This window comes from Periplaneta americana, chromosome 12 (assembly GCF_040183065.1).
Source record: "Periplaneta americana isolate PAMFEO1 chromosome 12, P.americana_PAMFEO1_priV1, whole genome shotgun sequence".
Taxonomy (NCBI): Eukaryota; Metazoa; Arthropoda; class Insecta; order Blattodea; family Blattidae; genus Periplaneta; species Periplaneta americana.
This window is the reverse complement of record NC_091128.1, coordinates 165423252-165437589: the sequence shown is the minus strand read 5'-3', so window position 1 is coordinate 165437589 and position 14338 is coordinate 165423252. Positions and strand designations below refer to the sequence as shown.

General features: G+C 35.9%; 1 protein-coding gene across 3 annotated transcripts in view; it reads right to left on the bottom strand.

Annotated features, from left to right (window-relative positions):
* Positions 1-188: 188 nt before the first annotated feature.
* Atg17 (autophagy-related 17) overlaps positions 189-14338 on the bottom strand; it is a 110617-nt gene continuing 96467 nt past the window's right edge. Inside the window, exons 19-22 of one of the 3 annotated variants that reach the window (XM_069842502.1) lie at positions 11067-11116; positions 10859-10992; positions 5542-5609; positions 189-2331 (exon numbers count right to left, since the gene is read on the bottom strand). In XM_069842502.1, the coding sequence (XP_069698603.1) occupies positions 2122-2331; positions 5542-5609; positions 10859-10992; positions 11067-11116 (462 nt within the window). In that variant the 3' untranslated portion in view covers positions 189-2121. Of the gene's footprint in view, positions 2332-5541; positions 5610-10858; positions 10993-11066; positions 11117-14338 lie in introns of those variants that run through there. The other 2 variants (XM_069842501.1, XM_069842503.1) reach the window with 2 other exon arrangements.

Below are 14338 nucleotides of genomic sequence, written 5' to 3'. Positions count from 1 at the left end.
TAAATTAGAGATCGGTAAAATTTGCAAGATGTGATAACGCAAATTGTTCTCATATTGCCAATTTTTTCGCCATTTCTTCATACTTCTACTTATAACCTCAAAAAAATAAATAAATAAATAAACATCTTTGAATTGTGAAATAATGCGAAAAAACACAATTCAAGTTTTTAAACTAATTCCAGCAATACTTGTTCTAATAACGAAATCTTAACAATCTATTTTTAAGTAATATTTTCATATTTCAGTCGCTTTTTATGGCATATTACATTCCGCCATTTTGTCAACAAATTAACGGTTCCATGTATTAAAATCTATATAAATTGTAAAAACAGAAAATCAGTGTTGAATGTGCTACATATATTACCACTCTTATCATGTCAGGATTTAAAACTGGCATTTATAACGAATTTTTCTTAAAAATAAAACCACTTTCATAGATTCTATCTACTACAATGTTTCATTTCATGCTCTGTCTTAGGTAAAGAAAGAAACGAATAAACAAAACAAAGGTAGGGAAAAAGATAATTTCAAGTATTTTTCATTAAATCGCCATTTTGTGTAACTTGACAAAAATTGTTATATTTAACTTCCACCATTCCCGAATGAAATGGGATACAGAATATGAAAGATATGCAGCTGTATACAGAGGTAGATGGTATGGAAATATGTGTTTTTATTTTCATTTTTTTTACCAGGGTTGCTTAAAACTTATAATTTCGTGAAAATCTCCAAATAAATACACATTTATTATCACGATATTCTGCCTTCATACTTAATATGATGAAAAAATAAAAATGGTTTAATATACATAAATATCAAGTTGTTATAAGTAAGTTCAACAATAAATTCCAGGGTATGGTGACAGTGCAATACCAGTACGGATTTTATAAAATATACATTTTAGTTTCGTCTCACAAAATAATTTTTAAGATTTTCTCTGTTAATTATTTAAGCACAATTGATAGTACCAATGTAAAAAAATTATCAAATAAAAGAAAAAAAAAGATTTTCTAATATCATACATATGTAAACACAAGCAGGCAAGAGCAGAGGTAGTCTTGGGAAGGAATTCCTCCCTTATCTAATTCATTTATATGATACAGCATCAGTACATAACCTATGAACAAGTCACTTTCAAGATGAGGAGCTGTAGCTGTTATATTATCTTGTGCTCAAAAATTTGATTTGTTGAAAAATTGAGATTTATGACTATTATTATCATAAAAACGCCTGAAGTAAAGTAATCTTCATGCATTAAAAAGGAGATTTCTCGTAAATTTGAAATCCTGTTCTCGTTATCTCTGTCCCCATGTATTTACAACTTCACTCTTTGGCATCGTCAGAGCGATCAGCTCCTTCAACAGTCTGCTGAGCTCTTCAAGCCCTGGCCAAACATTTCACAGCCCTACAAAAACCAGTTAAAGGACAATGAGAGAAATTTAGAAGAAATATTATGCTACATTCTCTCAATAAAAATATACTCCACCCACTCAGTTCTAAGTGATGTGTCTTGTCATCTGCTTTTTATATTTTGTGGTTCAGATAAGCTATTTTATTTTCACTTATCTTCGATTGAAAAAAAAAGAAAGAGTTATGGCAAATCGATCTTCTACGGTAACAAAGTTGTGAATGTGATGTCTTGTTACTAACCTAATTACACTAAAAGTGATCTAGCAATGCTCTGACTCCACACAGAGAACGTTTTACAATGAATATTGTAGCTACAGTACTAGAAAGTGAGAATTCCCCTCACTACACAACAAAACAAGAGAGGTGGGAGATCTTGAAGTAACACAGTCGATTCCACACAAGCACTGACGTCACTTCCTGAACAAAACGCTTTTATAAAAGAGCAAAAATATCACAAAAGTTGCCACACGACGTGGCAAATGAACTAGTATATAAGTGACCATTTTATTATTTTCTTAAAGTTCAACAGGAAATAAAGTACCCTTTGTAAAGATATTTTAAAAAATGTTGCCCCAATAATCCTTACTATGTTCAAGGGGTAAAAATTCTTTATATAGGATGATTTAAAAATATTTTACTTCAAGGTAATATGTAAGGTACTGCAAATTTCTTACCCTCACAAGTAATTTGTAATATAATACAGTTCACTCATCACTTGGATTCCTCGTCTGCCACGTCCATCATGCTGTCTTGCTGTTCCTGTTGCTGTTGTTGTTGTTGTTGCTGTTGCTGTTGCTGGTGATGGTGGTGGTGGTGATGGTGGTGATGCTGACTTCGAACCAATGAAGAATCCTTCTGCAATGGCCGCACTTTCACGCGATAAAACTTGGTTCCCTTTGGCACTCGGTAACGGTTTTCTGACTAAAAACACAACAGGCAGAAAAAACTCTGTGAGTAAGGATCGTATTCATAGACGAGACTTTGGACCAAAGTTGACTTTGGAAAGTACAAAATCACCATTTTCCTATTCACAGTCGACACTTTGAGGAAAGTAAACTTCAATCGTGACTTTACTTCGAAGTCGCCGAAAATCTAGACTTTGACTTTCGTTCGTGGAAAAAAGGAAAATGACTGATATTTGGGAAATTGTTGAATTTGCCGAAAATATTGAAGATATCTAGGAGATTATTAAAGCTGCTCATGTTCCTTAGCTTATTATTATAGATTATAAATTCAAATCAAGGTAGAGATTTGATAGACAGTATTAAATATCCTCGTCATGTTTCAACTTACATTGATGAATAATCAAAGAGGATTATCTGTTCCACCAATAAATAATACAACTTATTTCATCCCGATTTTACGCTATAGGTAAGGATTAATAGCTTAATATTGATTCTTACTATTTAATTTTATATTATAGGTTGTACAGTTGGAAATGCAGTTAATTTATAATCCTTGTGGTCGTCATAACGTTTTCTGCATATTGATTTCAGATAATTTTTAAGTAGTTTCTGCAGACATGCAGGGAATAACTCTGCCAACTCTCAGCAGGATAATATTCTCTTTCATAGTCTGTCATTGGTGGAATCTTATCCTCCATATCTTCATAACAAAATTATTTTACAATGAAATAATTTCAGGGTTTAATGTGAAACTAACGTAACTACAACAGATGTTTTATTCACAACAAAATTCTTAACAGGCAATACTATTTCAGATAAACTATATCATTATATTTTGTAGTTATGAACTGTATTATATACAAGACTGTTCGAAATGAGTTACGATTTTTTGTGGCCAGGTAGAAGAACAAATTATTATCGAATGGTGTAAAGACTTAAACATGTTAATTTTTGTACTTACGTTAGTTTCACACTAAGCCCTCGAATAATATTATTCTTATGTAAAAGCTGCAAGAACGGTTAACAATTGCTTAACATGTAGCCTACCGATGTTCAATTGTTTAATTGATTTGTGACTCAAAAGATGGCTTTGATTGTGGCAATGCCTACTCTATTTCAACTATCTATTAATTTAATTCGTATAGAAGGCAGTGATTTTGATTGCCAACATTAGTACAAGATCGTCAAATCTCGACTTACCAAAGTCAAAGACAAGGTCTCAGAAGTATTGTCTATGAATAGGACTTTTAACAAAGTTAAACTTCACTACGAAAGTCGACTTTGGGAAGCCTTCATCCAAAGTCTCGTTTATGAATACGGCCCTAAGAGACTAAATTTGCTGTATGAGAGAAGAAAGCATCACGAGAAATAAAACACAAAACATTAATGCTCAATTAATTGTAAAATATCCTATTAAAAACAACAAAAAGTAAGGAAGATTAATAATTGATCAAATGCCCCGTTTGTTTTCTAATGTTACAATGAACACCTATAATGTTATTAATTTTTATCTGAAAAGTTAAAACCTATACAATTTGATATGTGCTGTAAGTTCATAGATGAATTTTCTTCTCTGTAGAGAACACATTTTGGTGATGTATAGACCCCAGTTCTGAAGATGATTCCATGTCAAATCTACATTGATATGAAAGGGGAAGATCATTTCTGTAAATACCATAATAGCAAAATGAAATCTTCCACCTCCATTTTAGATCATACGCAAATTGTTCTGTTTCTCTATTGGCCAAAACCTTAAATAAGTCACTGAAAAATGAAGAGTGAGTGAGTGAGTGAGTGAGTGGAGTGGAGTGGAGTGGAGAGGAGAGTGGAGTGGAGTGGAGTGGAGTGGAGTGGAGTGGAGTGGAGTGGAGTGAGTGAGTGAGTGAGTGGAGTGGAGAGTGGAGTGGAGTGGAGTGGAGTGGAGTGGAGTGGAGAGTGGAGTGTGGAGTGCAGTGGAGTGGAGAGTGGAGTGGAGTGGAGTGAGTGAGTGAGTGGAGTGGAGTGGAGTGGAGAGTGGAGTGGAGTGGAGTGAGTGAGTGGAGTGGAGTGGAGAGGAGAGGAGAGTGGAGTGGAGTGGAGTGGAGAGTGGAGTGTGGAGTGGAGAGTGGAGTGGAGTGGAGAGTGGAGTGGAGTGGAGTGAGTGAGTGAGTGGAGTGGAGTGGAGTGGAGTGGAGAGTGGAGTGGAGTGGAGAGTGGAGTGGAGAGTGGAGTGGAGTGGAGTGAGTGAGTGGAGTGGAGAGGAGAGTGGAGTGGAGAGTGGAGTGGAGAGTGGAGTGGAGAGTGGAGTGGAGTGGAGAGTGGAGTGGAGTGAGTGAGTGGAGTGGAGTGGAGAGGAGAGGAGAGGAGAGGAGAGTGGAGTGGAGTGGAGTGGAGTGGAGTGGAGTGGAGTGGAGAGTGGAGTGGAGTGGAGTGGAGTGGAGTGAGTGAGTGGAGTGGAGTGAGTGAGTGGAGTGGAGAGGAGAGGAGAGTGGAGTGGAGAGTGGAGTGGAGTGGAGTGGAGTGAGTGAGTGGAGTGGAGAGGAGAGGAGAGGAGAGTGGAGTGGAGAGTGGAGTGGAGTGGAGTGGAGTGGAGAGGAGAGGAGAGTGGAGTGGAGAGTGGAGTGGAGTGGAGTGAGTGAGTGGAGTGGAGAGGAGAGGAGAGGAGAGGAGAGTGGAGTGGAGAGTGGAGTGGAGTGGAGTGGAGTGGAGAGGAGAGGAGAGTGGAGTGGAGAGTGGAGTGGAGTGGAGAGTGGAGTGGAGTGGAGTGGAGTGGAGAGTGGAGTGGAGTGGAGTGGAGTGGAGAGTGGAGTGGAGTGGAGTGGAGAGTGGAGTGGAGTGGAGTGGAGAGTGGAGTGGAGTGGAGAGTGGAGTGGAGAGTGGAGTGGAGTGGAGTGGAGTGGAGAGTGGAGTGGAGTGGAGTGGAGAGTGGAGTGGAGTGGAGTGGAGTGGAGTGGAGTGGAGTGGAGTGGAGTGGAGTGAGTGAGTGAGTGTTTTTAAAGAAATCATGTTAGCTATAAGAGACGACTTTATGACAGATCTCACATTGGTGCAAGAATTTTGGTTTTCGCACCATGTTACAACGTCTAACATCTCAGATCTACGTAACAGCTCAATTATTAGGCAAGACAAGGAAAGGGAAACCATCTCCTGGTCCGTTACCAAGATTTCCATCCATGGCATGGTGCAGAACCCCAAAAATCTCGCACCATGTTGAACACCGAGACTCAAAATCATGTGCAACTCTTACCTTCTTGGCATGGCAATATTCCTTTTCGGTAACTTCACCTGTGCTATATAATCGTCTGGGGGATCCATCTGCAATCAAATAAAAATAGTTTCTTATGACACTTCAATCTTCAACATTGGAAATATACTTCAAGAACGAGGTAACTGCTGTGGTAACAAATCATACCTATTTATTAATCTGTTCACGAAGAGTTGGGATGTTTCAAGAAAGCGGACAACTTCTGCCAGTTAACAGTCACATGTTAGTAAAGGAGAGATATAATCTTATTCATCCATTTGCTCAGTAAAGAAACTTATGAGTAAAGAACTATGTTGAAGAGATTGAGGAATATGGAATTAAAGTACACAAAAGCAGATGACAGAAGGAAATTCCTACTTGAATGTAGTGGTATAGAGGCTGCTAGAGTAACATTCCTCATCGCAATGAAGCAAGAAGTTCAATACATTAATTTTTCAGCATGATTATTAAAAATTGTGCTGTATTATTGTTAATGAATACAGCAAACATCTCTCTTAGATTTGTTACTTTCATTATGTCAGTCTTGAGCTAGGCTACTTACCTGACAACATGTCATTTCAAAGTGGCAACTGCGCAAAAATTATGTCTCACTAGAAATGAAGCAATAACATTTACGCATTTCCTTACAAAATCCTACCTCCAGTTGTTATTCAAATTTAGTTTAGTCCAGTTATTATTCAGTAATAATTTGATTATAGTTTCTTATTATAGGTTCGTTCCAACAACAGTCAGGACTGTCTGTAACCATCGTGAGCATGCGCAGTACAGAAAAAGCGTTCCAACACAATCCGAACCAGTCCTGAACCGGAAACATGTACTGCAGTCGGGCGTTCCAACAAGCTTTTGACACAGGTTCGGAATGGTCAGAAATAGTCCGCAGATTGAGGCATGTACGGAAGAGTACGCAAGACGCGCATGCACATAAGCTCAACAACGTCTCCTGGATACTGAAGAAAGACATGATCGACTGTTCACATCAGTGAGGTTAAGATGAAAAGTGACAGTGCAGACGAATAATAAAACTAGAGATTTAATTTAAATTTTCGCCAAAAAGAAAGGGAATGGAAATAATTTGGGTATTGAAATAGTTAATTACAATTTCAACATGCAGCTTTGATTAAAAGTATAATAAATGACGTACATACATTAATAATTAAAAAAAAATAACTATTTTTATATGAGAGTCCCCCAGTACACGACATTGAATTAGCGGAATTCTTGCCTTCCATATTTTTTGCCATCTTTTTATAGAAAATGATCGAAATTCTATTTTCTGCAATTAGAATTAGCTGCGAAATGATAATAATAAGCATCCCGTTCTTAGCAAAGATGATCACAGTTATAGCATCTCTGGATTTAGTACATAACGATCCGTGAAAGCGTTCCAACAGCGTCCAGTCTAGTTTCAATCCCATAGCAGATGCTCAACTACCGCATGCGCATAAGATGGTACAGGAACCGTACATGAACTGATCCATGAACCGCTTGTTGGAACGAACCTTCTATAAAAGACAAATGTCTGTCTAGCCCATGCTGTCCTTCGAAAATGGCGAGTCACAGAAACAGACTCTAGAAACCAGAAATATTTCATTTTGAGAGAATACACTCAGAAAATAATTGAGGACCCTTTTTGCAAAACTTGCTAACTGAAAAAAAATAAATTTTACAGGAGAGACAAAACACTATAGTAAGCAGGTTTTGGTGTATGTCTCACTTATAGCAGAAAGCAAGTTTTGGAAAAAACGATAATATTTTGACACACTACAATGAAGACTACACTACACTGACTACACTACAAGACACACTACCCAACTTTACTAAGACGCTTTGAACATCATGTAGAGGCCTGCCTTATGTTAATGAATCCATCAAAATCTCAATTTTGCAAATTTCGCAGTTAGCAAGTTTTGCAAAAACGGTCCTCAATTATTGGTTTCTGTCTCAGACGACTTTGGACCACAAACCACCAACATCGAATGGCATAAATCGAAAAATATTGCAATTTATTTTATTTTGTTGCTGAGAAAGAGCAAAGCCTGCTGCTATACGACATTAGCAATAATATACTACAGTTAGATAAAATACAAGTCACGAATGGCTGTTCATTTGAGCATTGGAAAATCAAAATGATGCTGATGTCAGTCACTATTATTAACGAAGAAAAATTCGTTCTGGCACCGGGAATCAAACTCAGAATCCCTTAGCTTGAAGTGCTAAGTGCTCTTAACTGATTGAGCTATGCCAGGATCCGATTCACAGTGCCGGCCAAACTCTCTGCCTTCGTATCATCATTTTTCTCTATTAATAGAATTTACGTGGTGATTACACAAAGTCATGGAATACACAACATTCAATAGAGGACGGCAAAGTCCTCAAATAAGAAAATATTATGAAGTCAGTCAGTCCTCAAGGACAATTTATCGGGAATCTGCAGCTACTGTAGTCTTTTCCATTTTCCTATGCTAGAGTTGCTGTTTTCGTCATGTAAAAGGACAATTTAGAAAGATGAAAGCTGTTAAATGACTGTGCATGGACGATGTATAGCCACAATATTAGGTTAAAAAGTTGTTCCTTCTGTTCTAATGTGCAATACACATATAGAATATACCTACACATAATGTAACATAATTTGTGCGAGATCGTGCGTATTTGCTTGTTTTCCGCCCAGAACCAATACGCAGTGAGTGTGAAATACCACATTCAGTATTCCCAACCTAACACACATAACAATTTCCCTCTTCTTACCGCTTAAGCGCGACATTCATTTTACTGCTTTAGGCTTTTAACATATTATTTTTAGAGACGTTTAACATAGTAATAATTATAAATTGGAAACTTACCACTGCAATTTCACCTAAATTGCAATGTTAATTATTGTTTTTAAATATTTGCAAAAATTAAGTAAAGTCTACTACTCCACGAAACTTATTGCATTCCTGATACAAGTAACATTAAGGAAGCCGTGAAAAAATCAACAAGATTCCAGATGCCGATGTTATTACTGCAATATGTTATATAAATAATATTGTTAAAATATTAAAATGAAAAATAAATCATTACATAACCTTACCGTTTGTTTTAAGTTCGCATTTATAGACTGGGGGAAAAAAAGACGGACATATATCATGGCCTGCTGGAGTATAGTAAACACAGAAAACATTTTATAGCAACAATGTTGAAGAAAGATATTTTGGTTTTCTGAAGTTGCCGTCATTAAACAGAAACCAACATGGAGATTTCATTGCAACTAATTAGAAATTCGTCTTTCAGGTATGTAATAAACGATCTTCGCACAAAATAATGTATGATACACGAGCGGTATGTTTGTTTTCATGTTCTCGGAAATTAAAAAAGCTCAACTACGTTTCGCTTTTTCAATCTTTTCCTCGAACATGAAAACGTCAACATACCGCTCTTGTAACGTATATTACTATTATATAAGAAATAATATTGGCCTTTTGAGCTAGTATAATGGGGTAATTAGTTAATGTTTTTTCATTTCATAAAATACTTCTAATGCTTATTGTCATGTTATGTATTATTTTGTGAATTTCCCGTTGATTTTCAATGGCACTGTTAGTAATTCAGTAAATGCTAAAAGTTTTGTTAAAGTTTGGTTCATTTAGAGTTTAATTTAAGTTTAGTTACCATTAATTTTCAGTTCCATTATATGAGGGTCACTTACTAATTCATGGCAACTATTTTTTTGCAGGTAAATGTGTTGTTACACAAACATTTCATAATATACATATGAAAATACACGATATACTTTACCAATAACGTCTGTTACATGGGTACTCAGAAAGTATTGTAGACAAGATAGAAGAGTAAAAATAAAAAAATTCATCTACTGTAATAATGTTAAGCACAATAATCTGCACGCACATTAGCGCATTAAGAACCTTCGAAGTAATCACCAAGGCAATTAATCATTTGCTACCAACTATGAGGAAGGCGACAAATACCATCAGTGCAGTGCTCCGACTTAAAGAAAGCAGAACTTCACACTCTTTGTCTTTACTCTTTCGAATTCTGCACACCTCAACACCAAATTACCTTTCGTCTCGTTTCTCTTATCTATACTCTAACCACGACGTAAATACCAGATCACTTATCTGTGGCATGCTAAGTATACCCCTTCATAGAACATTTTGTTATTCATCATCTTTTACAGTATCCACCTCGCGTCAATGGAATTCCTTGTCACAAAGTATTAGGGGCTGCAAGACAATAAACACCTTTAAAAACAGCTTAAAAGATAACCTTATTAGCATTTCACTCCAATCATACTGATTTAAACTATCACAGACTACATTGTTACTTCATTCTTTAGACATCATCCTGATAGTGCTGTATTTTCAAAATTGTCTCATAATAATCTCTTTCTATTATCTAATATTATTTGAAATATATTAACATTCTATGTATTTTAGCTTAATTCTGCTACACAATTTATCTCAGTGTTTAATTAATAGTTCATAGTATTTTGTTGTTTAATTCGTAAATAACTCTTGTATATATGTAACTCTCATCTACGTCAAATTGTTGAATTCTTTGTAAGTTCATGCATATGTATGTATACTTTTTGCTGGTTGAGTGGAAGAGAAGGCCTTACGGCCTTAACTCTGCCAGCTAAAATAAATCATTATTATTATTATTATTATTATTATTATTATTATTATACAATCTGGTAATCTCACGTCACACGACTTGGAAATGTCTTCTCATATAAGGAAACATCTTCCATGCAATGGAGCTCTCAATTTCGGTATCAAATCGAAATCGCATGGTGACAAATCGGACGAGTAGGGGGGATGGTCTAGTACTTCCCATCTCCAGTACTGTAGAGCCCATTGTGTTGTTTGCATGGCGGTACTTGCTACTTGTCCAAGTTGGAAAGTTGTTACGCACCTTGCAACAATTCTGTATGGATGATCTCCAATAGCTTCTACGAGTTGAGTGTGACACTCCCTAGTGTTTTGATCGCAAAACATTTGCTACTTTTATGTACGCACGTTGTTCTAGCTGACCAACATCCATACTTGACAACGATTGAAAACCAACTGACTTTTGCGCATCCCTTCCTCTTCCATCCTTGAACATCTACACCATCTAGCGGCATCAAAAAGTACCATACATCTCAATGTCATTGTTGCATATCGAAAAATGTGGATCACAGTGTGGATTCCACAGAAAAAAATAGTTGCCATGACTTAGTAAGTGACTCTCGTATTACTGTTTCATTATAATTCAGTTTAATAACAGTTTAGTTCTAGTTTATCTCCTGAAAGCAACAGACCAGATGAAGGTCGCAGTCCCAGCAATTCCAGGCAGTCCGAGTGCAGGAAGTAGAGCGTGCTTGTCTCCTGGAGGATGGTGTAGTTGCGGTGCTCTTCATCCCACACCACCAGCACCGCATCTCCCACGTTACATCTGCAACAAGGAGATCCATGTAGCAGCAGCCCCACGGCCCAGCGAATCAACCGCACAGCAAAGCAGGTACTTACGACACGATGCTGATCTTGCCTTGCTGGATGAGGGACGTGGTGCTCCTCGTCTGCAAGAGAGACGTGAGCGACTCAAACCACATGACAGGGGAGTGGGGAACATTACTACTACATCGACAATAGAATTAAAAATCCGTGTCACAAAGATAATATAAGAGGCAGCTCCCGACTTACATAACATAAGTGGATCATTCAGCAGAATTCCATTTGGCTTGATTACTATATTTACGCGACTGAAAGATGACCACATTTTCAAGTCTCAAAATCAGGTCACCTCAAAAAGTAGGGATTGTATATGAACAGTGAATTTTTATATAGGTAAATTTACGTCAGGAATATGTTGTTGTTGTTTTCTAATGCCAGGCATTTGACAATAAAGTCATTTGACCTCTTGCACTCCAATATTTTTCAAAAATATTGTCATGGTTAGCCACTGACGCACAGATTTTGAGATGTTCTGAATCCATTTCTTGATTTGAGTTGCACAATGGACAGTTAGGAGACTGATATATTCCAATTCTATACAGATGCTTGGCCAAACAGTCATGGCCTGTTGCCAATCTAAATGCAGCTACAGACGATTTTCGTGGTAAATCAGGAATCAACTGTGGATTATCACTCCAATATGAAACGTCAGGAATATAAGTACACAATAAAAATAAAAATAATCACGACAAAATTAAACACATTGCAATACATGTGTACAACTGAAGTGTCCAATTCAAAAACTGTCTAAATCCATTTTTTTTTTTAAATTGAGATAATGGCGGTTTCGTCATCTACCTAAATGTCTCTAGCAATTTTCTAATGGATGTTGTGCCTAAATTCCCTCTTTCCTTCCATAAATAAGCTTCTAATATGACGAACACTGCAAACAATTAGGAAAAAAATTATCAGTTTTTGGCATTTCCTGAAAATTGTTAAGAATGGATGTAGACAGTTTTGGAATTGGAGGCTTCAACTGTAAGGCGAATGTCGGGTAAACTGTAGCGAATCCTCGGCCTTATCTCACCATATACCATGTCGCTATCACCAATCTCATTGACGCTAAATAACCGAGTAGTTGATACAGCATCGTTAAATAACCAAATAAAAAATTCATGCATTTAATAATATAAAACTTTTGAGAGGGCATTAAAAGAGACTGGCAAAATGGAGGACAGAATAGTAAGGGAGGTGGAATTAGCGAGGAAGTGAAGTGCTAAAAAGTGAGTGCAAGAAAGTTAGGGTGGCAGAAGTGATAAAATAAGAACAGAAGAGGAAGTGTAAAGAGTGTAGTGAGATAGACATAAAAACAATCTAGAGAGAGTTATGATTAAAGTGAACGAATATCTGAACAAATGAGAAGTAAAAGAGAGAGAAATTACCAGTAAAATTAAGTGAATATTATTGGATAATTAATGTGAATCAGTGTTGTTGAGTTGAGAGTAGCATCAGGGGCACTATAACTGAGGAGCAAACTTTCAAAAGAAACTTTGTCCACAAAACAAAAAATTTGAATATAATTGTGTTTTCCCATTAGAAGGATCATCTGCACATTTCAGTACACTCATATCAATCAGAAAAAATGTCTGTCTCCTGTATAACAAAGTGCAAAAATTCAGATGTTTTTCAAAAACAATTATATCCATCTAACTGAATACAATCAAACACAAATGTCACTTCCTGCGAATCACAGCTGGGTCACCAAGAAAACCAATGTTCCAGAATGCATGTATGGTTTATTCATCATTACAATGATGGTCAAAGTCTTAAGGAAACATTGATGGAACGATAAAAACATTATAATAATTTTTTGTAATTTGGTTTTCATGTTCAATATTTCAATTTTTACTTGATATAACAGAGATTCGACGAATAATGAAGGTGGAAGAAAATATATCTACAATAGTAGAAAAAAGAAGAAGATTACGATGGTACAGACATGTACAACGAATGGGAATGGAGAGCATTCCTAAATTAATATACGACTGGGAAGTAGAAGGAAGAAGACAACATGGAAGACCAATGACTATTTGGACACACAACATTAAATATTCCCTACAAAATTTTAATCTATCAGAAGAAGATACACAAGATAGAAATGTTTGGAGAGACAAATTCAAGATAGCAGAGGTTGAAGAAAAACCTTTGTGATGGGTGAAATTTCTATTTTCTACATTTTTCAAGCTATGTCACGGTGTGATAGACAATGATGTGGTGAAGTTTCATTTCTGTGAGTCAATTAGTTTCTGAGTTATTAACAGAAATATTCTGAAAAATTTGCATATTTCAAAATGAAATGTGTCGCTCAATTTTTGAGTAAAATGTTTGAATTCTTTTTTTTTTTTTTTTTTTTTTGCGATACCAGTGACATATTTATAAAAACATCACGTGTCAGTTTTCCTATATCTTTACTAAAAAAGGGGGGAAAAAAATGTACAACCACTGCACACCTAAAAATAGAAATGTTCCACTGCTACTATAACTATTTCACTTTTTATTTCAATAAGTATTCATTTCATCATAAAACCCATGCGATATTTTGTTAGCCACAGTGTATAGAACATGCAGTAAAAATTTCATGTTCCTATCATCAAAATTGTAAGAGCCTTTACACTTGAACCTGACGAAATGTACTGAAAAAAAAGTGTGAGGAAACAGATTGTAAAATATGCATAGAATTGAAGTTCAAGAGTGCAGCCATTTATATATTGCGTAATTTTGCATATTTCAAAATGAAATGTGTCGATCAATTTTTGAGTAAAATGTTTGAATTTTTTTTTTTTTTTTTTTTTTTGCGATACCAGTGACATATTTATAAAAACATCACATGTCAGTTTTCCTATATCTTTACTAAAAAAGGGGGAAAAAAATGTACAACCACTGCACACCTAAAAATAGAAATGTTCCACTGCTACTATAACTATTTCACTTTTTATTTCAATAAGTATTCATTTCATCATAAAACCCATGCGATATTTTGTTAGCCACAGTGTATAGAACATGCAGTAAAAATTTCATGTTCCTATCATCAAAATTGTAAGAGCCTTTACACTTGAACCTGACGAAATGTACTGAAAAAAAGTGTGAGGAAACAGATTGTAAAATATGCATAGAATTGAAGTTCAAGAGTGCAGCCATTTATATATTGCGTAATTTTTATGTTTTCGAGCATCGCAGAGCATTTGTTGATTAATTTTTTACAAGAAAAGGAGAATGCGATTTTTGACTGTAAATTACCAAATTTTCAACTGTCACCCCCTTCAGGAAAATCTCTATTAACAAAAAAA